Source organism: Peromyscus maniculatus, chromosome 4 (genome assembly GCF_049852395.1).
Source record: "Peromyscus maniculatus bairdii isolate BWxNUB_F1_BW_parent chromosome 4, HU_Pman_BW_mat_3.1, whole genome shotgun sequence".
NCBI lineage: Eukaryota > Metazoa > Chordata > Mammalia > Rodentia > Cricetidae > Peromyscus > Peromyscus maniculatus.
The window spans coordinates 140,124,160-140,149,256 of NC_134855.1; the positions used below are offsets into that span (position 1 = coordinate 140,124,160).

The 25,097-nt window shown below is 53.5% G+C and overlaps 1 protein-coding gene across 1 annotated transcript in view; it reads left to right on the forward strand.

The window, feature by feature from the left end:
• Positions 1 to 23,507, forward strand: part of Ptgis (prostaglandin I2 synthase) — a 41,733-nt gene extending 18,226 nt beyond the window's left edge. The window contains exons 4-10 of the mRNA XM_006993537.4: positions 962 to 1,105; positions 3,665 to 3,816; positions 10,719 to 10,900; positions 18,042 to 18,210; positions 19,388 to 19,569; positions 19,841 to 19,992; positions 22,964 to 23,507. Of these exons, the coding sequence (XP_006993599.4) occupies positions 962 to 1,105; positions 3,665 to 3,816; positions 10,719 to 10,900; positions 18,042 to 18,210; positions 19,388 to 19,569; positions 19,841 to 19,992; positions 22,964 to 23,108 (1,126 nt within the window). The 3' untranslated portion in view covers positions 23,109 to 23,507. The remainder of the gene's footprint in view (positions 1 to 961; positions 1,106 to 3,664; positions 3,817 to 10,718; positions 10,901 to 18,041; positions 18,211 to 19,387; positions 19,570 to 19,840; positions 19,993 to 22,963) is intronic.
• Positions 23,508 to 25,097: the final 1,590 nt, after the last annotated feature.

A 25,097-nucleotide genomic window follows, 5' to 3' on the forward strand; every position in this document is an offset into this window, starting at 1 on the left:
CACCAGCCCAGGGATGGCACCACCCACGATGGGCTGGGCCCTCCCCCACCAATCACTAATTAAGAAAATGTCCTACAGGCTTGCCTACAGTCAGATCGTATGGAGGCATTTTCTCAGTTGAGGTCCCCTCCTCTCAAATAACTCTAGCTGGTGTCAAGTTGATATAAAACCAGCCGCACAGCCCCGAAGCCACCGCCCAGGAGAGAGAGACAGTTGAGAACAAAGGCAGCTGGAGTCACCATCTGGCCTGCACCTGCTGGTTCTTGTCACCACCGCTAGGTTCCACCCACGGCACCACCCCCAGACACTCCAGTCACTGGCTGCCAGTTGTGGCTTAGATCAAACCTTCCATGTAGAGACCTCTCACCCTTGCTGTGGGCAGCAGCTCCCGGGCTCTGCTCAGCACGAAGGAGGCCCAATACCCCCCTCACTCCTGCCGCATGCTCCCCTAGACTGTGCCACTCAGGTCCGCACGAGGAGACTAGGTCCGTAGCCCAGGCTCTCTGTGTCCCAGGCCCGTCCATCTGAAATTGTTGTAGTAGCAGCCTCTGCTGGATTTCACAGAGGAGGAGCTGGCTTCCTAGGCCCTCCTTGTCCAGAAGCCTGTGGGAAGCCCGTGGGTCCCTTGTCCAAATTTGTGCACCAGGCAAGGACAGACTGCCCTGGCCAAGAGCTCGGGATGTGGAGTGGGCTGGCTAGGGTTTAGGCCTCGTTGTACCACCCACTGGCTGTGTGGCCTAGTCCTGACGCCGTCCTTCCTCAAGTTCCTGCCTCAGTTTCTCCACTGTGAAACGGTGTCTCGGTGGTCGCTGCCATTCCTTTGACAGACACGCGCGCGCATGCGCGCGCGCGCGCGCGCGCGCACGCACACACACACACACACACACACACACACGCACACACAGTCTTTTTTTCTGAGTACATGAAGTGGCAAGTAACTAACTTCTGTCACTGGTCTCAGCATGCTGATGCACAGAGACCTGCAGGCGCTCACGGAAGCCATGTACACCAACCTCCGCACAGTCCTGCTGGGCGACTCCACAGAGGCAGCCGGTGGCTGGCGCGAGACAGGCCTCCTCGATTTCGCCTACAGCTCCCTGCTCAGGTGAGCCCACAACCTTGTCACGGCCAAGGGAACTGGGGGGATCCTGTGGGCAAGGACACCATGGGAGATGCTCAAAGCAGAACAGAAGAGGGAAGTGGTTCAGGTGGGACCCCAAATTCACCTCACACAACCTGAGCTGTAAAGCAGACACTACCAGCTGCAGAAAGGTCCCCAGCGTCCCCTGGAGCAGGAGTCGCCCAGTCGGCCTTCACAGAGCCTCTGTGCTTGGGTTTAGACTCTGGCTGTCAGAGGCCAGCAGAGAGGATGCCTGGGGAACCCAGGGAGCTTGCCCTGAGGCCAGACCTCACGACTGTAGTCAAAACAGTGCAGCCAAGTTCAACTCCTTCAGCTGTGCTGGGTCCTCAGTGGTCCCACGGGACATAGCAGGGAACACAGCAGATGAGTTCCTTATGCCTGAGAAGGCGCAGATCCAAGGATAGGACATTGTGTGTGTGTGGGGGGTGCTTGCAGCCTCAATGATGAGGTCTAACTGTGGGGCTGAGGGGCGCCTGCTGTGCCAAGACCCTGGTGAGGAGACAGAGAGTGCAAAGGTCCCGAGGTGGGAAGAAGCTGGGTGAAGAGACCAGCGCCAAGGGGAGGGGCCAGCGCCAGGAGGAGGGGCCAGCGCCAGGGGGGGCAGCGCCAAGGGGAGGGGCCAGCGCCAGGAGGAGGGGCCAGCGCCAGGGGGGGCAGCGCCAAGGGGAGGGGCCAGCGCCAAGGGGGGCGAGCACAAAGGGGAGGGGCCAGCGCAAAGGGGAGGGGCCAGCGCAAAGGGGCCAGTGCAAGGGGGGGCAGCGCCAGGGGGAGGGGCCAGCGCCAAGGGGAGGGGCTAGCGCAAAGTGGGAAGGTGACAGAGGGGAGAACAGGTGGAGATGTCTGCAGAAGCCGGTCTCACAGCCAGGAGGAAGGTTTGGGAATGGTGGCTCAGTCAGGTGGTGGCGGCGATCCTTTAGGGACTTACAAAGGAACCCCGATGCAATCTTATTTATAAGCTTTATGCTCCCATGTAGGGGACATTTGTAGGTGAGAACCAGGCAGAGGGACCCACTAAGATGTGTGGTCTCCTAGGTGGGTCGCAGTGGAATCCTGTAACTGCGAGAGGGCGAGAACACACGGTTAACAGGGCCTACTGAAGGCTTTTAAAGGGTGGGGAGGGTTGAGGGACTGTGTATCTCAATGGTTGGCAGCACCATTAAAAAAACGACATTTTAATTATTCCCAGAAGTTCAGAGCAATGTGTGTGCGTTTTTGATAAAAGGCACGTGTTTGTTGACACGTGTACATATGTGCACACAGGTGACATCAACTCTGGGTGGACAGGATGAGTAAACTCACTTCATGCTCCTTAAGGTGTTAATTTGCAGACTCCACTTGTTAGATGGGGAAACTGAGGCCTGGGGACTCACCTAGAGTCCCCGTCGGGGTCATAGGCAGCTGCTCTCAGCCACACGTTCAGGGGGGCACTCTTCCCTTCTCGGTTTGAGAGTGTGCACACAGCAGGGCCATACTGGCCTTTGTTGCTGGGGCTCCCTGTCTAGAGACAGCTGAACCTTGTCTCTGACTGTTTAGGGCACCGAGCGCCACCTAGTGGCGTTCTGGATCCACTTCCGCTTGTGAGGGAGCTGACTTACATTCTGGACTATGCCTTCCCCACATCTACCCAGAGTATAGTCAGGAAAGGGAAGGAAGAGAAACTTCTGAGCTGAGGCTGAGGTAGGGGAAGGTTGAGCTTGACATCTGACCAGAAGTGGGCTTCTTGTTGGCCACTTGTCTCCAGAGACACAGATACTAGGCTGGGCTGGAAGTAGGGTGCATACGGGGATGTGATGGAGGCCTGGATGGTTCCTGTCAGACAGAATCGTGATAACCTGTCACCAGAGTCCTCAGGGGTGTGTTCTATTTATCTACCCATCTTTCTAGCCATCCTCCCACCAGCCATCCACCAGCCACCCACATCCATCCATCCACTCACCCATTCACCTATCCATCCATCTGTTCACCTTCCTCCTCACCGTCCATCTACCCATGTATCCACTCACCCATCACCTCCACCCACCCACTCATCCGTCTGTGTATCCACTCTCTCACTCACTCACCCACTCACCCATCAACCTATCTACCCCTGCCCCACTGACCCAACATTCATTGCGGCCTACTGCTGCGCGCACTGTGTGGGTGAGGTGCAGGGTGGGGACTAGGCCTGATTCTCTGTCTCACCCTCTCATTCCGGTTTCCACCATCTTCCTGCTTGGAAAATCCTCTTCTGGGAGACCCATGACTGGGGGAGCTCAGGAAGGTGGGGTGGTGTTCTGTTTCATTCTGCTGCTGTGGTAAAACATTCTGACTTGAAGCAACTTGGGGAAGAAAGAGTTTATTTCATCTTACATTTCCAGGTCACAGCCCAACACTGAGGGAAGTCAGGGCAGGAACTACAGAGAGGAGCCTGAGGCAGGCCAGGAACTACAGACAGGAGCCTGAGGCAGGGCAGGAACTAAAGACAGGAGCCTGAGGCAGGGCAGGAAGTACAGACAGGACTCTGACTTGTTGCTGTACCCCAAGAGCCGGCTACCTGACCCTGTATGGAGTGGAGGCCACACCACGCACCAGTGAAAGCCAAGCCCAGGACCGTGTCCATTCAGCCGATGTCTTCCACACCTTCCGTCAGCTGGACCTGCTGCTCCCCAAACTGGCTCGAGGCTCCTTGTCAGTGGGTAAGCACCATGAGGTCACGTCAGAAGTGGGTGGTGGGCCCTGCCTTAGAGTTTCTATTGCTGTGAAGAGACACCATGACCACAGCAACTCTTATGGAGGAAAAACATTGGGGTGGCTTACATTTTCAGAGGTTTAGTCCATTATCATCATGGTGTGACATGGTGGCCTGCAGGCAGACCTGGTGCAGGAGAAGGAGCTGAGAGTCTTACATCTTACTTGCAGGAAGTGGTCTGTCTCACTGGGTGTGGCTTGAGCATATGTGAGACCTCTAACCCACCTCCAGTGACACCCTTCCTCCAACAAGACCACACCTTCTCCAACAAGGCCACACCTCCTCATAGTTTTCTTTCAAACCACCACAGGCCCCATGCATAGACTGGATGGTATTTCCCTTAAGAAGCAACAAGAGCCAGGCATTGTAGCGCACGCCTTTCATCCCAGCACTTGGGAGGCAGAGACAAGCAGTTCTCTGAGTTTGAGGCCAGCCTGGTCTACAGAGCAAGCTCTAGGACAGGCGAGGCTATATAGTCAGACCCTGTCTCAAACAACCAAAATTTAAACTAACGAACGAACTAACTAACTAACTAACTAACTAACTAACTAACTAACTAACGTGAAAGAAGCAGTGAGAACCTTGCTGTGATAAAGTATCCAGGGAAAACACTTTAAAGACGGAAAGATGCATTTGGCTCCGGGTTTCAAAGGCTTCAATCCACAGCCGCCTGGCTGCATCGCTCTTGGCCTGTGGTGTGGCTGAACATGGTGGGCAGGAGCACTCGGCAGAGGAGGCTGCTTGCCGCGGCGTGGCACCCAGGAAGTGGAGAGAGCTGGAGGAAAAGGCACATCCCCGTGACCTGCTGCCTCCAGGCCCCACTTCCCCTAGTCCTTTCTGGCTGTGAACTCCTCTGGGCATTAACCCACCCGCGAGGCTAGTGTCTTCACAGTCCAGCTCTCTCTCCATAATGCCACCAGCTGGGGACCAAACCTTCAGTACAGGAGCCTGTTGGGGACACATTTCATATCCAGACCGTGGTGGTCCACTTGGATGCGGAGCTCCGGAGGAGACCAAGCCAAGTGCACATATGACGGGAGCTGTGAGGAGGCCAGGAACAGCCGTGTGTTCCGGCATCCCTGCTCTGCTGGCGGCTTGGAGATAACCACTTCCCTCTGCCCCCTGCTCTGGTGGCACAGCGCAGCAGAAAGGAGAGGAGAAGACAGACTCTGGGCTCCACCTCCCCATGTTTCTGTGGTCTCACTGTGTCAGATGGGAAGGATGGCGCCATCTTTGAAGGCGGCGTTTAGGGTTGGCCGAGGTCCTAGTAGCTCTGCTTGCTGAGGACTTTTGTTCTGAGTGTGGTCACATCTGGGGTCCAGCTTAGTGTGTTTGTTTGTTTGTTGTTGTTTTGAGACAGGGTTTCTCTGCATAGCCCTGACTGTCCTGGAACTCGCTCTGTAGACCAGGCTGGGCTCAAACTCACAGAGATCCGAGTGCCTCTGCCTCCTGAGTGTTGGGATTAAAGGTGTGCTCGCCACTACCTGGCACATCTTTGCATTTTTAATGCTTTCTTTCCGCTTCCTTTTGCTTTTTTGAAGCAGGGTCTCTCTGTAGACAAGGCTGGTCTTAAATTTAGGATCTCCTATCTCAGCCTCCCAAGAGCCAGAATTACAGGTGTGCAGAGCCATGGAGCAGTTCACACCCCTCCGCTGAAAACGAGGCATCTGCCATACCCTGGGGCCGCCACCCATCTTTCTGTTGGTTTGCCAGTCTGCTGAGTAGACACTGGTGGCTTTCTGTTGTCCCTTGCATATCGTCACAGCATTGTCAGAAAGCTGTCATCGGTCTTTGAATTCTTGCCAGCCCGGAGGGCAGAAAAGGGCATCAACACCCTGCTCCTCTCCCCGCCTACCACGCTGAGGCATCGTCTGGCTTCTCTGGCCTCTGCATGCCTTCTCTGTGAGCTGGCCACACAGTCATCTTTATAGAGATTGTTCATCGTTTCACGCAGTCCTGGGGGCTGACGTCACAGAAACCCCTTTGCAGAGAGAAAAACTGAGGCTCACACAGATGCACGCATTTGCCATTACATGCAGCAGGTGGGTGGCACCCTTTGTCTGATTGCAAAATCCAGTGTGTTAAACACATGTCCCATCCCAGCACCAGTTGCTTCTCCAGAAAACCTTGGCATTCTTTTTCATTGTCCCTCCCTCCATGGGAGCCTAGTCCATAACCTTTCATGGACGAATCCATGAAAGGTTGTTTCCCAGTTTGAGCAGCAGGTGGCAGTGTTGGACAGTTGCCCTCAGGTGTAACCAAGTAGTTGACGGACCATATGAGTGGAGTGTGCACAGATGACCCTCTGGACCAAGCCCACCAAAATATCAAATGTAGCCGGGCGGTGGTGGCGCACGCCTTTAATCCCAGCACTCGGGAGGCAGAGGCAGGCAGATCTTTGTGAGTTCGAGGCCAGCCTGGTCTACAGAGCGAGATCCAGGAAAGGTGCAAGGCTACACAGAGAAACCCTGTCTCGAAAAACAAAAACAAACAAAAACAAAAACAAAAAAAAATATATATATATCAAATGTAGATCTTTTTCTCCTGTGCTCTCTCCCAGGAAATGATCCTCCAGAAATACACACATATGGTGGCAGAGAAAGAGACTCATGGCTACATTGCCTGGGACAGCAGGAGCTAGAACTCACCTGGGCCAGAGTAGGGGCTGATTAAATACATGAGGTATCACGTGAGAGCAGCCCCCAAATCTGTGAAATAGAAGGGGAGGAAATCCGTGATAGTTGCTGACCAAGGTTCAGGACGTTGGCCAGAATCTTCCACCTTGATCCAGATGTGGCAATGATATGTTTGGATTTCTACCTTCGAGGATTTAGATAAGGAAGAGAGAATAAATTTCTACAGCACAACCAGTGTGACCTCTTAGGTTGCTGCCTCCTTCTCTTCCTCCTCCTTTAAAAAAATACACACACACATACACACATACACACACACACACACACACATACACACACACACACACACACACACACACACACACACACACACACACACATATATTTGGTCAGAATCTCTTGTAGGTTGGCCTCAAACTCACCTGGTATCCAAGGATGACTTTGAACTTCCAATCCTTCTGCCTCCACTCCTGGGTGCTAGGATCACAGGTGTGCACCCACACTGGGTTTGCTTTCTCTCAGCGTTCCCTGTATGTATGTGGAGTTCTCCATCTTTTCAAGTATCTTTCAAGTATAAATGTATCCATGTTGGCAAAATCATACATGTTAAAGGGAAGTTGACCCTCCAGGGCCTCTAGTCTCGAGAGTCTTATGCAGTAACAAATAAGGGGGTGTGTGTTTTACTTTAAATATTTTTTTTTATGAAAAAGGGCTTTTAATAGTGGGGGAGGGGCTTGAGAGGTAATCTTGCTGTGTAGGACGGGACAGCTGGGAACTCCCTGTGTCGCCCAGGCTGGCCTCAAACTGGTGATCCTCTTGCCTCTGCCTCCTGAGTGCAGATGTGTGCCGCCACACTCAAGAAGAGTCATTCACAGAGTCATGGTGTGATCAAGATTCTAAAAGCCCTGAGGTAACACACCAGGCACTCCCAGCTTGTCTCTGCCGGACCATCTCTGAGCTGTGGTGTCCAGGAAAGACACTTGAGCTGCAAGGCTGAAGGCTTCTCTCTGTGGATAAGGAAGTGACTGGGTCCCAGAAATGGTTCAGGCCTCAGTCAGACCCACACAACACAGGCTTCTGCATCTCCCATCTGGGTCACCGCCTCTGTCCTTAGAACTGTTCTGGGCACAGGGACAGATGGGGCCAACCATTCTGAGGTGCTTTTTAGTTGTTATAAAAGTCCATAGCTGGAAAAGCCGGGTGGTGGTGGCGGCGGCGGCGCACGCTTTTACCCCTAGCACTTGGGAGGCAGAGCCAGGCGGATCTCTGTGAGTTCGAGCCCAGCCTGGTCTACAGAGCGAGATCCAGGACAGCCTCCAAAACTACACAGAGAAATCCTGTCTTAAACAAAAAACAACAAACAAACAAACAAACAAAGAGTCCAGAGCTGGAAAAGTGACTCCTGGGTAAAGTGCTTGATGTCAGAGCATGAGGACCTGATTTGGAACCCCGTTACCTAAGTAAAGATTAAGTGTGGTGGCATTTGCCTGTAACCCCAGCACTGGGAGTGGGGTGGATCCACCAGGATCCTTTGGGGTTCACTGGCCAGCCAATGTGGCTAGAAGGACAAGTTGTAGGTTTAGTAAGAGATCCTTTCTCAAAAAGAAAAGATAGAAGGCAGTAGAGAAGTGGTTCTCAACCTGTGGGTCATGACCCCTTTATGTCAAATGACCTTTTCACAGGGATCACCAGAAAACACAGATTTTTACATTATGATTCACAACAGTAGCAAAATGACAGTCATGAAGTAGCAATGAAAATAATTTGATTGGGGGTCAGCACAACCTGAGGAACTGTTAAAGGATCGAAGCATTAGGGAGGTTGAGAACCAGGGCTGTAGAGAAAGGCTCCCAACATCCATCTCTGGTCTCTACATGCATACATCCACACAGCATACACATGTGCACATGTGTATACACACACACACACACACACACACACACACACACACACACATCCACACAGCATACACATGTGCACATGTGTACACACACACACACACACATCCACACAGCATACACATGTGCACATGTGTACACACACACACACACACACACACACACACACACGCGCGCGCGCACGCACACACGGCCACAGTGACTGCACAACAAGAGACTGACTGACGTTGTGAGGTTAGGCCTCAGGGACAGCCAGACATTTCTGTGGCTGTGCGGAACCCTTGGCCTCTTTCCTGACTATCTGGTCAGGTGGCTCTGAGGACATCCGGAGCATTGCTGGGGTGATGCTGTCACCCCCTGTGTCCCTTGGTGGTTTTTTTAAATCCCCCATGTTGATATCTCCCGGGGATTCACAGTCAGCCTGGCTGGAGTCTGGGCCCCCAGGACATGAGGAGCTCTCCAGAACTCCGTACAGAGGGAAACAGGAAGTTTGTGCTTCAGATGAGCCCATAGGCTCCCTACTTTAAATCTGAAATGTTGCACCACCCAAAATGGTACAGAGAAGTTGAGCCCATTGTCTGGAAATGTTGCCAACCGACTCTAAAACCAGTGAACAGTGGGAGATGACTTGTCGGCAGAGTATTGGTCACACACGAATGGGACCCAAGTTCCGGTCCCAGGGCCCACGTAAAGTGGGGTGTGACAGCATGCCCACAGTCCTAGCACTGGGGTTTACTGCTTTTGAAGTCGGTTGGCAGCTTTTCAGTGGGATCCCCTGGGACTCGCTGGCCAGCCAGTACGCCAGATCCGCAAGCTCCAGGTTCAGCGACAGATACACAGTGTCTCTGAAAGAAGCTGGAGAGTGACTGATACTCAGCTTTAACTTCCTTATATACATGTATGCATGCCCCTCAACACATGCACACTTGTAAGCCTGTGCATGCATGCCCCCTCAACATGTGCACACTCCTAAGCCTGTGCATGCATGTGCCCCTCAGCATGTGCACATTCATAAGCCTGTGCATGCATGCATGCTCCTCTCAACATGTGCACACTCCTAAGCCTGTGCTTAGCCACACGCTCCATCCACACAAGCTCCTGGGATTGAGGCTGCCAGGTCTCAGTCTGTTGAGCAGGTCACCTGACATACAGTGAGAGAGCTTCTAGCAACCCCAGGTGGTGCCCAGTTTCCCCAGGGGTAGCTTTGGAGATCAGTGAACCTCATGTTTGTGTGTGTGCTGTGAGATGGGGTATAAAGATGAGACTAGTTCCTGGGAAAGCATTGCCAGACGATGCCACCTGGTTCAGATGGGCAACCACTGTGGTGTCACTGGGGGATGTGACAGGTGGGACAGCTTACTGGATAGCATCCACGTCAACAAGCCAGCCCTGCCTTGTAGCTCACAGACCACATACCAGCAGTGTTGTTCCGTGTAGACCCTCAGGGCCTGACTTTGTTTCAAGCACACTGCGCTGTGGGTCACCTCTGTAGACAGAGGTCCTCTCCTATACCTGCTTCATGTCCAGGCTGGTGTCCTTGAGGCAAAGCTGAGCTTCAGATATTCTGAGGTGCTCTTATGGCCTTCGCCGGCTTCAATGCCAACGTTACAAATGGAGAAGGAGGCTAGGGTGCGGCTCAGTATGTGCAAAGGCCTGAGTTCCAGCCCCAGCACCAGGAACTATAGACAGACACACGTGGGTTTCTACAAGAGCACCTGGATCACTGGCTTCTTTAGAAAGCACCGACTCTGCCTGGGTGGAGCCGCTTGCTCTGCCAGGCCGGGGGCGGGGGGTGGGGGGGTGGGGGGTTGTTGCAGCAGCCTGGAGGTCTCCCCATTTTTCAGGTCTACATGGCCTCCTCAGGGTCTCTTCCTTCGCCGACCTTACCTTTCTGCCCTAGATGAAGTTGAGTGGAGCCCCCATATCTGTTTCCGCCAATGGCCAGTGCGGCTCTTTCTGCTCTGCTGAGCCCCTGGTCTTGTGTGCGTGGTCTGGCCTTGCTCTGGGCTAGGTCCCGAGGAGGGAGGCTCTGTTGTCTGGAGTGTGGCCCTCCTACCTGACCCTATAGAGCCCACACATTTACCAGGTCTCAATTTGGTTTTTGCTAAGGAGAGTTCTCTCTTGCAGGGACAGGGCCTTATGCCTTTCTGCTAAGCGACATGGGTCCCACCCAGGCAAGGTGACTCTTACAGAGCGTCACCCCAAGCTTTCCCACCAGTGACACCCAGAGCACTTGTGGCTTCGTGCAAAGCTGAGGCTGGGCGGGCCCCGGCCCTGGCAGAACTCAAACCTTTCTCCTCTGTGCTCTCTCCCTGCAGGGGATAAGGACCATGCGTGCAGCGTCAAAGGCCGCCTGTGGAAGCTGCTGTCCCCAGCCCAACTGGCCACCAGGGCGGACCGGAGCAGCTGGCTGGAGAGTTACATGAGGCACCTGGAGGAGATGGGGGTGTCGGAGGACATGCAGGCCCGAGCACTGGTGCTGCAGCTCTGGGCCACACAGGTGGGCATGGGTGTGCAGGTGTGGAATTCAAGTGCGTGTGCTGGTGTGAGCGGATGAGGGTGTGAGCACAGCCTGCTGGCCCCTCCCAGTCCTCGCTCTTTGTCCTGACCAGCAGTCTGTATGGCAGGCATTGCTTATTTAACATGTGGGGAAATGGCAGACTGATAGAAAAGAGGGTCTCGTGGAGCCCAAGCTGGCCTCAATCTTGCTATGTAGCCAGGGATGACCTTGAACACGGTGATTGAACACCGTGATCCTTCTTCCCTCACCTCCTGAATGCTGGGATTATAAGTCTGTGCCACCATGCCTGGTTTATAATGTACTAGGGTGGATGAGGCCTTGTGCATGCGGAAAGTCCACACGCAGTCTAATGAACTCCTGGACTTGGCCTCCAGCCCCTCACACCGAAGATCTTTCCCCCTTCTCCTGCTGTGATTTTGTCCCATTTGTGCAGAGAGCCCAGCTCTTCCCCTCTGCTTACGTCAGAACTTCCTCCCATGGAACCACAGCCTGATGCCAAACTAGGAGGCTTAGCCCAGCCCCGTGATCGTGGTCTAACCTTGTCTCACGGTCATCCCAGAGATGCCTCTGTCTTCGTTACTTTCCTGTTGCTGTGATGAGACACTCCAACAAAAGCCAGCTCGGGAAGGGAGGCTGTGTCTTAATCACAGTTCCAGGTCACAGCCCATCACTGAGGGAAAGTCACAGCGGCAGGAGCCTGACATCTTGTCACTTGTGGTCCAAAAGCATAGAACAGAGAACATGGTCTATGCTCAGCTCCTCCGCCCCCTGACACAGGGCAGGACTCAGCCCAGGAGTGCAGCCGCCCAGGGAGTGGTTCCTGCCTCGGTTAAGGCAGGACTGTCCTCACAGGCATGCCGGAAGCCTTCTCCCCAGTGGATCTTCTGCATCTCAAGCTGACCACTGAGAAGAGCTATTGCGGTCACTTAACGCTCATCCCGGCCCGGCCCTGCATCAGCATCCTATGTGGCACTAAGCCCTTCTGCCTCTTCAGCTTCCGTTCTTCTGGTGTTCTCTGCTTCTCACTGGTTTCCACGACCTTGGCGGTTTTATTTGTTTTTGCTTTGAAGTGTGCAGACCAGTGATTCTGAGAATCACTGAAAAGCTCCTGTGAGTGCTTTCAGCAGGTCCTTCTGGGAATGCTTGCATTTCAGCTGGGCTGGGGCAGGGAGCTGAGATCCAGGAAACTGCTCAATGGCCAGGGAGGAGAATGTGTGGTAGGAAGCAGGGCTGCGGTTGGAGCTGTCCGGGGTGTCACAGCTGGAGGCTCGGGGAGGCCCCTCCATTAGAGATGTTTGAGCTGTGTCTAGATGTGAAGAAAGCTAGCCTCAGAGATCTGGGAATCTGGAATATTTCAGGCAGGGGAGGCAGCAAGTACAGTGTTGAAGCCTGCCAGGGCAACAGCAGGGAATTGAGTGTGGAAGAAGCCAGGTGAGTAAGCACACCGGAGGAAGAGCAATGGCGTGAATCTCCTCGCGGGGGGGGGGGGGGGGGGGGGGGGGGGGGGGGGGGCAAGCGAGAGTTGCAGGATTTTCCTTTTTTAAAGAAACTATTCATTTTGAAAATTTATTTAAGTGTGTGTGTGTGTGTGTGTGTGTGTGTGTGTGTGTGTGTGTGTGTGTGTACCTGGTACCTAGGAGGCCAGTAGAGGGCAGCAGGGCAGCAGATCCCATGAAACTGGAGTTACAGAGCTACCACGTGGGTGCTGGGAATTGAACCCAGGTCCTCTGAAGGAACAGTGAATGCTCTTAACCTCTGAGCCATCCCCCCAGCCTTGATTTCTGGGATCTTAAGGTTCCCCTTACGGACAGGAACAGGTCACCAGTGAGGAGGCTATGCTGGCCACTGAGATCTTGGAGAATCAGGTAGACAAAGGGAACTAAGATGTCAATCAGTGATGTTGGGCATGGAGCAAATGTTGACCTGGGGGGAAGGCCCATCGCTTGGATGCTGAGTCTGAGGCCTGGTCACTGCTCCCACCCCGCCCAGCCCCTTGCCTTTTCTAGGCCCCACTTGGCAGTGACTGTGGGACAGGCTGGTCTCCCTGGGTGATTCCTCTCCATCGACTGGCAACTTATTTTTAGTTGTCCTCAGAGCTATTAACTGTCCTGCAGGCAAAGGCTGGCAGCGGCAGGCCAGGGCTTAATCAGCAGTTGGCCCTACGCATGCCTGATAACATATTTATGGGCCAAAAGGACAGGGTGCTCCAGAGTGTCCTCAGAGCCCCCTGTGGAAGTGACCTCTGTCCAGAGAGTAGGGAGTTGGCCAGGCACTTGAGAGCCAGATCCCAGGGAATGGCCTCCAGCAAGGCTTGGAGTGGGGACAGGTCCTTCCAGCAGAGGGGCCTGGAGGACTGAGTCATGACATCCGGGCAGAAGGCTGTATGGTCCAACAGCTCTGGACACCAGCTGTGGGGCCTGCATGGATATGAGGTGGCTTTCATTTTCTAGCAAGTCAGTCACCACACCCTGCAGTGCCTCAGTTTACCCACCCGTACAATAGCTGTGCAGCTCCTTCCTCAGGGTATGGTGGGACAGTGAAAGGAGCTTTTGACCTGCACCCAGCAGGTGGCAAAGGCTTCCCAGGTGTTTCAACAGAGATCTGTAGAACCAGGCCGGTAGCATACACCTGTCATCCCGGCACTTGGGAGGTGGAGGCAGGAGGCCACAAGTTCAAGATCACACTCTTCTATGGTGTGTTTGAGGCTAGCCTGGGATACATGAGACCTTGTTTCCAAAAACCAACCAAATGAAACATCAGCAGCAGAAATGTATTCAGCCTCCATGCGTATGTGTACGTGGCTTCATTCTAGAAACTGGGTATCGAGTAGTGGGCAGGGCAGATGAAAGTTCTCGTCTACAGAGCAAGCTTCCAGCAGGGGAGAGCACAGTTAATGCATGGGTGAGTCTGTGAGGTCACGGGAGAGAATAGTAGAGAGGCACCAGTGGACAGGTGACATCCGAGCAGACTTGGCGTGAAGGGTGAGCCACCATGGGGGTCTCTGGAATGAGAGTTCCAGGCAGAGAGAATGGGTGCAAAGGCCGTGAAGTTGGTGTGAGGGTGATGTATGGAGAGGTAGCAATCTGAGAGCCCCCCAGACCCCCCAGACCTCTCCAATGAGGGAGCTTCATTCTAAGCAGCAGATGTGGCCTGTTGTGCTTTAGAGGAGAAATGGAGGCCAGGAAACCACAGTCTCTAGGTCAGAGAATGTGGGGTGGAGAGGGCAGGGGAGAGGCGGCAGGTCCTGGAGTCCCCCATGGTAGGCGCAAGGCTGGGAGCCAGTGTCAGCAAGTATCCAGTCAGCTTTGGTGTGAGCCCAGGAGGGGGAGAGGCTGTTAACAGCGGGGGTGGGGGGGTGCGGAGGAGGGGACAATCAAGGCAGAAGCTCGGGGCTTGGTCGCATGAGATGCAGATGATGGTCTAGAGCTCAGGGTAAGGATGTAGGCCGGAGAAAACCTGTGGGACCAACGGTGGACAGACGGCAGTTAATGCCATTGCACTGGGTATGGGGGTGGGAAGCAGGGAGCCAGCCAAGGAGGCATGCGGGGCAGGGCTGAGGTGGGGCACCCACACAGACAGTGTTTGGGGGGCATGCGGGGCAGTGCCGAGGTGGGGCACCCACACAGACAGTGTTTGGGGGGCATGCGGGGCAGTGCCGAGGTGGGGACACCCACACAGTGTTTGGGGGGCATGCGGGGCAGTACCGAGGTGGGGCACCCACACAGACAGTGTTTGGGGGGCATGCGGGGCAGTGCCGAGGAGGAGGTGGGACACCCACACAGTGTTTGGGGGCATGCGGGGCAGGGCCGAGGTGGAGGTGGGGCACCCACACAGACAGTGTTTGGGGGGCATGCGGGGCAGTACTGAGGTGGGACACCCACACAGACAGTGCTTGGGGGGCATGCGGGCCAGTACCGAGGTGGGGCACCCACACAGACAGTGTTTGGGGGGCATGCGGGGCAGTGCCGAGGAGGAGGTGGGACACCCACACAGTGTTTGGGGGCATGCGGGGCAGGGCCGAGGTGGAGGTGGGACACCCACACAGACAGTGTTTGGGGGGCAGGCTGAGGAGCCGGAAGAAGCTGCCGAAGTCGAGGAACTGTGCCTTTGGCGGCTATTGCAGACTGGAGACCGTGAGTCACAAGTAATAACTCCGAGTGATATTGAGCTGTCCTGTGGGCCAACCGTCCCATTGAGTGCTCTACAAACATCATCTGGATCCTCCCTAAGCTGCCTGAAACTGGGGCCCGAGGGCCAGGAGGACACTGATGGGGGAGGTAGCACACACCCCAGCATCCCAAGACCTGGGAGGAGGCAGCTCCTGAAGACCGAGATCTAAGGTCCAGGCTGGGGTGTGTTGGGGGTGGAGGAAGGTGTCTGGAGCTGGGACAGGCTGGCTCCAGTCTTGGGCCACCACTGCCCTGGGGACTCTGGTGATAGGGAGCTGACTAGCTTCTCCACCTCAGGCCAGCCACCTTTCCGAGTCTTCTTCCTGTTCCACTACTGCCTCTGCCTTCAGCCTGACCGTGAAACAAGGTCAGAGCAGAAAAATTAGACCATAAGCTAGCTGAGGCTAGCCACCATGGGCGAAATCCAGGATGCACATATGTGCGTACACACACACCGTGCAGTTGGCCGAAAGATGCTAAGGCCATTCACTTGTCTAAATCCAGCTTTCTATTTGATTTCATATCATAACATGGACAATCCCCACGACATGACAGACCACCATGAAAACCACTCAGGACACTCCTGCAGTACACCTGTTAAAGGTGGAACATCCCGTAGGAAATCCAATCGGGCCCAGATGTGGTGGCACACACCTTGAATGCCAACACTCTGAGGGTAAAGACAGGTGCATCTGTAGACCAGCCTTGATATTAGAACCAGAGTATCAAGTTCTAAGTTAGCCAGGACCACATAGAGAGACCCTACTTTGAAAAACAAAAAAACAAAACAAAACAAAACAAAACAAAAAAATGAAAGAAAGAAAAAAAAGGCCATGGATTTAAGAGAGCAAGGAGTGTATGAAAAGAAAGGTTTTGAGGGAGGAAAGAGAAGGGAAGAAATGATATCATTATAGTATAAACTCAAAAAATAAAAGAAAATTAAAAACAACAAAAGAAATTCAAAAGGTTGAATGGGTATGTGAATGCAAATAACGTCTGTCTGGGGCTGGGGACATGGTGGGGAGATGAGCCGTTTGTCACGGGCTTGCCGTGTACACACGAAGACCCGAGAACATTCCCAGAACCCATGTTACAAAGAACGATAAGCCAAGCGTGAAGGCACACGTCTGTGATCGCAGCACTGGGGGGACGAGACGGCTAGACCCCCGCAGCTCGCTAGCCTAGCCTACCTGTCTTAAAACAAGGCGGGTGTCACCTGAGGAATGACAGCAGAGGTTGCCCTCTGACCTCCACATGTGAACACACCCCCATACTCACCCCCACCCAAACAGGAAGTCAGTCTGTCCCCTCAACTTCCCAGCCCCCAGCCTCTGTCCCACAGGGGACCTCAGGGTCCTGTGTCTCCTAGTCTTGTTCCCTCACATGGCCCCTCTTCAAACACCCACAGCAGCTCCGACGAGCCCTGCCCCATACCTTGCAGCCTTCTGCTCGCTCCTGTGGGTCTTTCAGACCCAAAGGAACCAGGATTTTGTTGTTGTTTTTTTTTTTTTTTGTTTTTCGAGACAGGGTTTTCTCTGTGTAGTTTTGGAGCCTGTCCTGGATCTCACTCTGTAGACCAGGCTGGCCTCAAACTCACAGAGATCCTCCTGACTCTGCCTCCTGAGTGCTGGGATTAAAGGAGTGCACCACCACTGATTGGCTAGAACCGGGATTTTTAATTTTTTTTTTTTAAACAATTTACCACATGATAGGCCATCATTCTCCTCTCTGGTGTCAGCTTGTTTCCAATTCCGGGGTTCTGTATTAGGACTGCAGTTCATGTCCTCTGCCCAATGCAATTATGTTTGGAAGACCGTATTGGGAAAGATGATGTCTAATGATGCTGCTTGAGTCTGTGACTACAGTCACTTTTAGGATAGACAAAACCTCCCTGCAGGTTGAGGTTGCTCGGGATCCGTGTTCGAATCAGTGAAAGGTGCGGAGGAGCCCAGTGAAGATGTTTAGGCAGGTCTGACCTGGTCTTGGAGCACAGCATGTCATTGATTTTCCTAGGTCATCTTTTGGGAAGTTTCAAAGAATTTTTGTTAAAAAACTAACAATCTAGCCGGGCGTTGGTGGCGCACGCCTTTAATCCCAGCACTCGGGAGGCAGAGCCAGGCGGATCTCTGTGAGTTCGAGGCCAGCCTGGGCTACCAAGTGAGCTCCAGGAAAGGCGCAAAGCTACACAAAGAAACCCTGTCTCGAAAAACCAAAAAAAAAAACAAAAAAAAAAAAACTAACAATCTTTATTTAAATGCTTCTCTGCTCATCCTTCGAGAGATTAACCGTAACACAAGAAGCATTAAGGAAACTTGGTCTTCTAAACTATAAATAGCTATTGTTATCAGCTAGTTAAACCCGGCAGCCTGTGTTGATAGACATGCGCTCACAGGTCTGTGGATCTGGCTGGTCTAAACTGACCCAGCTGGGGCAATTTAGCTGTGCCCTGTGTGTCTTTCATCCTGGATCCAAAGGCCCAGTCAAAGCGGGGACGTAAACAAGGTCTCTGAAGGCCAGAGATCTACTATTCATTAATTCCACTTCATGTTATTTGTTAGTCAAAGCAAGTCCATGACTGAGCCCAAGTTCAAGGGCAGGGAGACGTCGTCTGCTTCTTCTGTGGAAACTGTAGAGGAACACGGGAAGCCCCAGGCTTAGCCACCCTCAGACATTCCCAGTGTTAGGGCTTGCTCCTCTTTTACACTTGTTTGGATGAGTTACGGAGGCTTCCCTGTGTGACCCCAGACCAGGGGCTTCACTCAATGTCAAGACGGCAGGAGTGGCCTTCATGCAGGTACCAGGCTGAACCAAACAAAGCCCCAAGCACACTTTGGCCACAGTCTGGGTGATGGGCCAGCGTGGGAACCAGGCATGCTGAGCGCTGCACTGTAGCTCAGCCTGAGGAGACCTCTTGTTTCATGTGGTGAGTGACGGGCTTCTCCTTGTTGCAGGGGAATATGGGTCCCACGGCCTTCTGGCTCCTCCTCTTCCTCCTCAAGAATCCCGAGGCCCTGGAGGCTGTCCACGAAGAACTGAAGCGTGTTGTCTGGCAAGCAGAGCAGCCTGTGTCACAGATGCCCACCCTCCCACAGAAGGTTCTCGACAGCATGCCTGTGCTAGGTAGGATGGTCAAACCTGCTAACCTGGCTACCTCCAAGGGTCCCTCCGTGTCCTCCATGCCCAGTATCACTACTCAAGTCCCCTGGTCTCAAGGGATTCTTAGTGTCAAGTGTTTCTGAAACACCTGTAATGGAAAAGGGACTCAATCCGAGTCGTGCAACTGAAAGTCTCTAGCTTCAGGCTCAGGTGGACCCAGGAGCTTGAACGGTGTTGCCAGGGCTAAGTCTCTCCCCATCCTTCAGCCTCATTTTCTCCTGGGGTGCCCCTGGTCTGTGGAGGCCAGCAGCTGCCGGCAGCTGGAGGCGGGGCCTCTCATCCAGCATTCCTATCTAAAGTCCCAGGAATGTGTTCATTGGCTTTTTGGGTTATATGCCTGCCATCCAGAACCAAACACAGGGCTCAGGGGGCTGAGCTGAGCCCATGGAAGCTCAAACCCGCCAGCTAAGAGTAGGTCAACTGTCCAATTTCTGGACACAGGGGTGTGGTTCCTAGAGGAACGTCAGGGGACTATTTCCAGAATGGAATGTACACTGTAGGTAGAAGCAGACACCTGTCCCGGCTAGCGGGATCTTCAGCAGAGACCCTAGCAGGGGGAATGGCGAATGAAGGGACAAGAGACACAAAGAATTGACAGCAAGACAGTATTCTGATCAAGCTGCAAAATTTTATTTTTCTCAGGTGGGTTTTATAGTAAGCAGACCAGGAAACTTTCTTTGGGAAAAGATCAGGGGACTGTTGGGTTGCCAAGCAACCCAACCAAGCAACCTAACCACAAAACATTGTTACTAATGGTCACTGTAGCAGAAAGATAAGGAAATGTTATTTTCTAATAACTCAGGACTTATCTAGGCATGTCAAAAGTTTCTGGTTAGTGGCTCCATACTGGACAACAGAAACGTAACTCAGGCAGGCAATATGGCATGGCTCTTGAAATTGTCCTCGGCAGACACCCAGGCCCTAAACACCCCCTCAGCTCTCTGATATCCCTAGGGCTCCCACTTTCCCCTGTCCCCTCACATCCAAGCATTTCTCGGGGACCACAAAGCGCACACTTCATCATCTGGCTTTTCCCACCTTGCTGTGTGACTGTGTACAAGGTGTGCAGCCTCTGCCATTGCTCTGTTTGTCCAGAGGGTGAGAGGGCAGCTGGCTAACGCTTCCTGCCTTCTTCTTGCAGACAGTGTGCTAAATGAGACCCTCCGGCTTACGGCTGCCCCCTTCATCACTCGTGAGGTCATGGCAGACCTGGCTTTGCCTATGGCAGATGGGAGGGAATTCTCTCTTCGACGTGGTGACCGCCTCCTCCTCTTCCCTTTCCTGAGTCCCCAAAAGGACCCAGAAATCTACACAGAGCCAGAGGTCAGTATCGGGGGCAGGACTGATCATCTCAGGGACTGTGGGTGTGGGGGAAACGAGCGGCTGAGGGATCAGCCGGTCCTGAGTGGCAGCCTGCCGTGATCCTTGCTCCCTCTGCAGCCTGGGAATCGTCATCTCCACAGTCCCTCAAAGCCGGCCCTGTCCGGTCACTTCCCATTATGCTCAGTTATGACAAGTCTGCACGAGATCCTCAGTCCTTTGTCCTGGTGCAGGCTTGTGTGGAGGGACGTCACACATCACCCTCTTGTTTCAGGTGTTTAAATACAACCGATTCTTGAACCCAGATGGGTCAGAGAAGAAGGATTTTTACAAAGATGGGAAACGGCTGAAGAATTACAACATGCCATGGGGAGCAGGGCACAATCAGTGCCTGGGGAAGAGCTATGCCATCAACAGTATCAAACAGTGAGTTCTCGGGGGGCGATGCGTGGGGGCAGCATGCATGGCCACAGCATGCAGGGCCACAGCATGCAGGGCCCAGCAGGGAAGGGGCCCACTGGTGGGGTGTGGCCAGGGCAGGACTTGGATGTGGTGCAGGATGTAGCCAAGGTGCAGTGACACTTGATACCTTTACTGTTCTGACGGATGGCCTCAGGCTGATTCCAAACCCGCAGAGACTCAACTCCTGTCCACAAATCTGTTTGTGTTTTTAAAAATCAGAAGAGTTCTTGGGGGAAAAAAAAAAGCCACGTTTCTGATTTCCTACACAATGGTCAGATCTGGCAGGAGTGTTCTCCCTGTGAGGGTGGCGTGGGAAAACCAAACGCTGGCTGCTGGGTCCAGCTGGCCATGGCTGTCCATCTGTGGCTGCCGCAGCAGGTTCAGACCTTTGTGGCAGAAACTGGCTGAGCTTCAGGGTCCCCTCTTGGCTGCTGTAACTCCCGAGAGAGCTGAGAAGCTCTGATGTGCTCCTCCTGGGATTCCCCTGACCCTCAGTTTCCAGGGTCACAGACTGCCTGGACCAGGGACTGTGCTATCTGCCCACTGCTCCATCCTGGAACCTCCTGAGCCTGTCTCCTCAACTATAGAATGTGGGTGCTGACTGCAGCTCCAAATGGATCAGAATGGAGCTTTCTAAGTGCCCATCCCACCACGTGACTCATCACAGGCTTTGAGAAATGTTAGCTAGCGTCTGTATCATTCACATCATTAGCATGCAGGCGCCATGCCAGGGGACAGTAAGTCATGTTAACCTTTTGATCACTTTCCTCAGAGTAAAGTGGAAATAACGATGGAGTCACTTCTGCCCTAATGCTTAATGTGCCTTCCTCCAAACCACCTTGTCATGCATAGTCAGGCAGTGAAAACAGTGGGTGCCAGGCTTAGGAGCACTTAGAGTGCCAGCCATGGGGTAGGCTGAGGCAGGAGGATGGCGAGTTCAAAGCCTGTTTTGGCCACTTCATGAGCTCTTATCTCAAAAGCAAGAATAACAAGATGATTGAGGTTGGGTCTTGATGTGGGACGCTGGCTAGCACACACCAGGCATGAGGCTCCATCCTCAGCATCACAAAATAAATGCGCCCCCCCCCAAAATAAAACCACAGGTTATAGGCACAGGGAGCCTGAAGCCTAGCATCTGAAAATGTCATCGGTGACACCTGAGGAAGATTAGAGCCAAATGGAAGGTGGTCATGCAGTTTTACACATGCCTAAAGAATGCACAAGGGTGGAGAGCGGGCTCAGAAGTGAAGAGTGACTGAGCTACTGCACAGCACCTGAGTTTAGTTCCCAACACCTTGGTAGGGCAGCTCACAACTGCCTGTAACTCTTGCTGCAGGGGATCTGATGCCCTCTTCTGGCCTCTTCGGGTACTGCACTCATGTGCACATATATCTCTCCCCCCCCCACACCTCCCACATGCACATAATAAAAAATAAAACTTTTGCCGGGCGGTGGTGGCGCACGCCTTTAATCCCAGCACTCGGGAGGCAGAGACAGGCAGATCTCTGTGAGTTCGAGGCCAGCCTGGGCTACCAAGTGAGTTCCAGGAAAAGGTGCAAAGCTACACAGAGAAACCGTCTCGAAAAACCAAAATAAATAAATAAATAAATAAATAAATAAATAAATAAATAAATAAATAAATAAATAAATAAATAAATAAATAAAACTTTTTAAAAAGACACAAAGTCTGATGAACGGGGCGGTCAGCTGATGCTCATGCATGCATGCTTGGCTAGTGCAGGCTCTGCATTCACCGCTGCATCGGGAACGTGAAACAGCATGCGAGCAAATGTGAGGTCGCCTCCGCTCATGTTTGTGCCCTAGCCTATCAGTCACACCAGGACAGATGCTCTCATTCAGATTAATAACTGTGACAGAGCTTTGCAGTTCCTGCTTCATCCGGTTAAGGGACAGGCAAAAGAGGTGTTGGGTTTTATGTGTTTAGCATGGTACCTGACTCATGGCACCTCAACAAATGAGAGAATTTGTTGTGACCTCGGTCATTGTGAGCTCCCTGATAGGAAGCTCTCAGCCAATGGCAGCTCTGATAGCTCTGACCATTGGGGACACAGGTCATAAGACCTATCTCAGATAAACTCTCCTTCCAGAGCTGGAAGAGCCAGCTTGCCCTTACTCCCTTTGACCCCCCCAGGAAAACCAAGCCCCCAAGTGGGAACAGACCCCGGCGAGGGTCACTTCTCCTTAAGTCTAGTGGGCCAGTTTTCCCGTGGCTCACCCACTTGCTAGCTCCTCTTTCAGTGAGAGGAGAAAGTCCTTGCTGTGTGCTCTGCCTGGCTTTGGGCCTCTGAATTGAGGTGGGGGACAGTGATGAGGCACGGGACGACTAGGATCACGTGGACAGTAGTGAGTCACAAGGCAGAGCTTGTCATTGTCACTGAGGCACTGATGGCATCCTAGACATGGCAGCTTTATGTGTCTCCAGAAGGTGGTGGTAGAGCATGCCGCCTTGCAAAGGTGGCCCCCGGTGACAGTTGCGTCACATGTAAGAAGTCTTGAGGGAGTGGTGCCGGCTTTAATTTCACAGGCACTCCTGGTGGGTGTGGCCCTGGCCGGGGCTGACTGAGATTGCTAGGCTTAGGGAAAGGGGACACAGGCTTGTCGAGAGGCTGGAAGAGACAGTCTTGTCACCACGCGCATTGTGATGCATCTGGGACTCAGGACTACCCAGGTGCGTGGGTGTGGGGTTGCAGACACGTGGCTGGGGCCCTCCCTCTGGCCGCTCCGCTCCATTATCTGCACATGATGCTGCAGGCAGGAGAGCTGGGGAACCACACTCTGGCTCTTAGGGCTGCGATGTAGAAATGACAGCCATGGGCACAGCCACTCAGCCTCACTCAGCTCGGAGCTATCCTCGCCTTACCAGGCTCTGCCAAGCCCAGAGAAGCACACAGGCTGACACCCTCTCTCCTTACAGATTTGTGGTCCTCCTACTGAGTCACTTCGAGCTGCGGCTGGGCAGCGAGGACACAGAGGTCCCCGAGTTTGACCTCAGCAGATACGGCTTCGGGCTGATGCAGCCCGAGGAGGACGTGCCCATCCGGTACCGCGTCAGGCTGTGACCTGTGGAGCAGACACGACACTCACCTGGGGTCTCCTGACTTCCCATGCCTTCCTCACTGGCTCTCTTGTTCTAGAATGCTGTGTCTAGAGGAGGGGACATAGAGGACATGGAGAGCCAATAAAAGCTCTGTATCCCGCTGTGAAGACGTGCTTCCAGATCAGGCTGCCTGCGTTCCAGGTTCCCCAATGCCTCCTGTCCCGTGGTACCAGCAGTCCCCACCACCATGCCCCCGACTCCCAGAGCCATTGCTGTCCCTACCTTTAACAGCCGGTGTAGTCCAGGCCTTGGCCAGCGTGGCAGATGTGGGTCATGGAGGACCCGTAAGGATTAGTCAGTGTGTTTTAAGTTCTGTCCCCAGATTATTAAAGAGACATGGCCCTCCCTCTCTTCACGTGGATGCCTGTCCTCTGTCCTTGATTCACAGACAGTAGGTAGTAGGGCTTTCCTTGTGTTAAGACTGGGATGCAGTGTGACCCGCCCGGAAAGGCCTGGCCCTGGGAGATGTTTGGAGAGTCAGTCTAGGGAGTCTGTCCCTGCATCCCAGCACACAAACCCCTGCCTCAGTGTACACAGGCCGGCAGCACAGCTTTGTTCAGCCTGTACTTCAAAAATCAACATAGCCAGGCTCATGCCTTTAGTCCTTACGAGGCAGAGGCAAGCAGACTTACATGAGTTCCAGGACAGCCAGGGCTACACAGAGAAACCCTGTCTCAAAAAACCAAAAACAACAAAATCAACATAGTAGCCAGGCGTGGTGGCGCACACCTCTAATCTCAGCACTCGGGAGGCAGAGGCAGGAGGATCTCTGTGAGTTCTAGGCCAGCCTGGTCTACAGAGCTTTGTCCAGGACAGCCAGGGCTACATAGAAAGATCCGGTCAAACAACACAGTATAGATCATATTATGTGGAGGATTCCTGTGGGTGCCCTGGCCACACGGGGCCGACGGTCCCAAGAGTAGCTCTGCCTGGGGTCCCCAGCATTCCTTCCTTGAATGAGGTTTTGGCCGAGTCAGCATTGGCACCCCTAGTCCCTTCTGGTCCCGAAAGCACTGGAGTCTGTGCCCCTGTTCTGACTCTTGGGGGCACTGGTGGATGAAGTGAAGGAACCAGACAGCTTGTCCTCGGGCCACACTGCTCACCTGACTCTGGCCACCACAGCCTTTGCCCAGGTCAGTGGTGAAAACTCACCTTTGTGTCCATTTCAGGCTGACTTCGAGGGCACCGTGGCTTGCAAACCTCCCTGTAACCGCAAATGTGCTCACTGCTATTAGGCCTTGTTTCCCAAGTGTCTTTATTCTTTTTATTTTTATTTTATTTTATTTTTGAGGCAGGATCTCTCGGGAACTTACTATGTAGACCAGGCTGACCTTGATCTCACAGAGATCCACCTGCCTCTGCCTCTCAAGTTCTGGGATAAAAGTGTGCGCCACCATACCCAGCATTCCAAGTGCCTTTAAGTGCTGAGATGGGCACAGCAGACCTCTATTTCCATTCTGCACAGCATCCTGGAGAAGATAGGGTGTTATGCCAGCTTTCCAGAGGAGAAAGCCAGCTCAGAGAGGTTAAGTGACTTGCCTGGGGTCACACAGCTCTTGCCAGTAGAGCTCAGCCCACACACCTCTCCTAGAAGCAGATGTTGGGTGGGCAGTCTGTTCTTCATGCCTAGGGCTCCAGGGGTGGCGGTAGGACACTTCTGTTTGGCATTAGAGAGCTGGCAGCCAGGAACACCCAAACATGGTGCAGCTTATGAGAGACAGGCACATCTGTGATGAGGTCCTTTTAACTAACCGGAAAGACAGAAGAGGCCCTGCGCCCATGTGTTCCAGGGGCTCACCCCTCGGAGCAGAGCCAGGTCTGGGAGGCTTCCCTGGCCCTGGGTCTCCAGGCACCCTCGGGATTCCCGGATAGACAGTGTGATTGGCAGGAGTCTGGGCATCCCCAGGGAAACCCATCTCCATGCTTGGGTGACCCCCCACTGCTGCCTGCT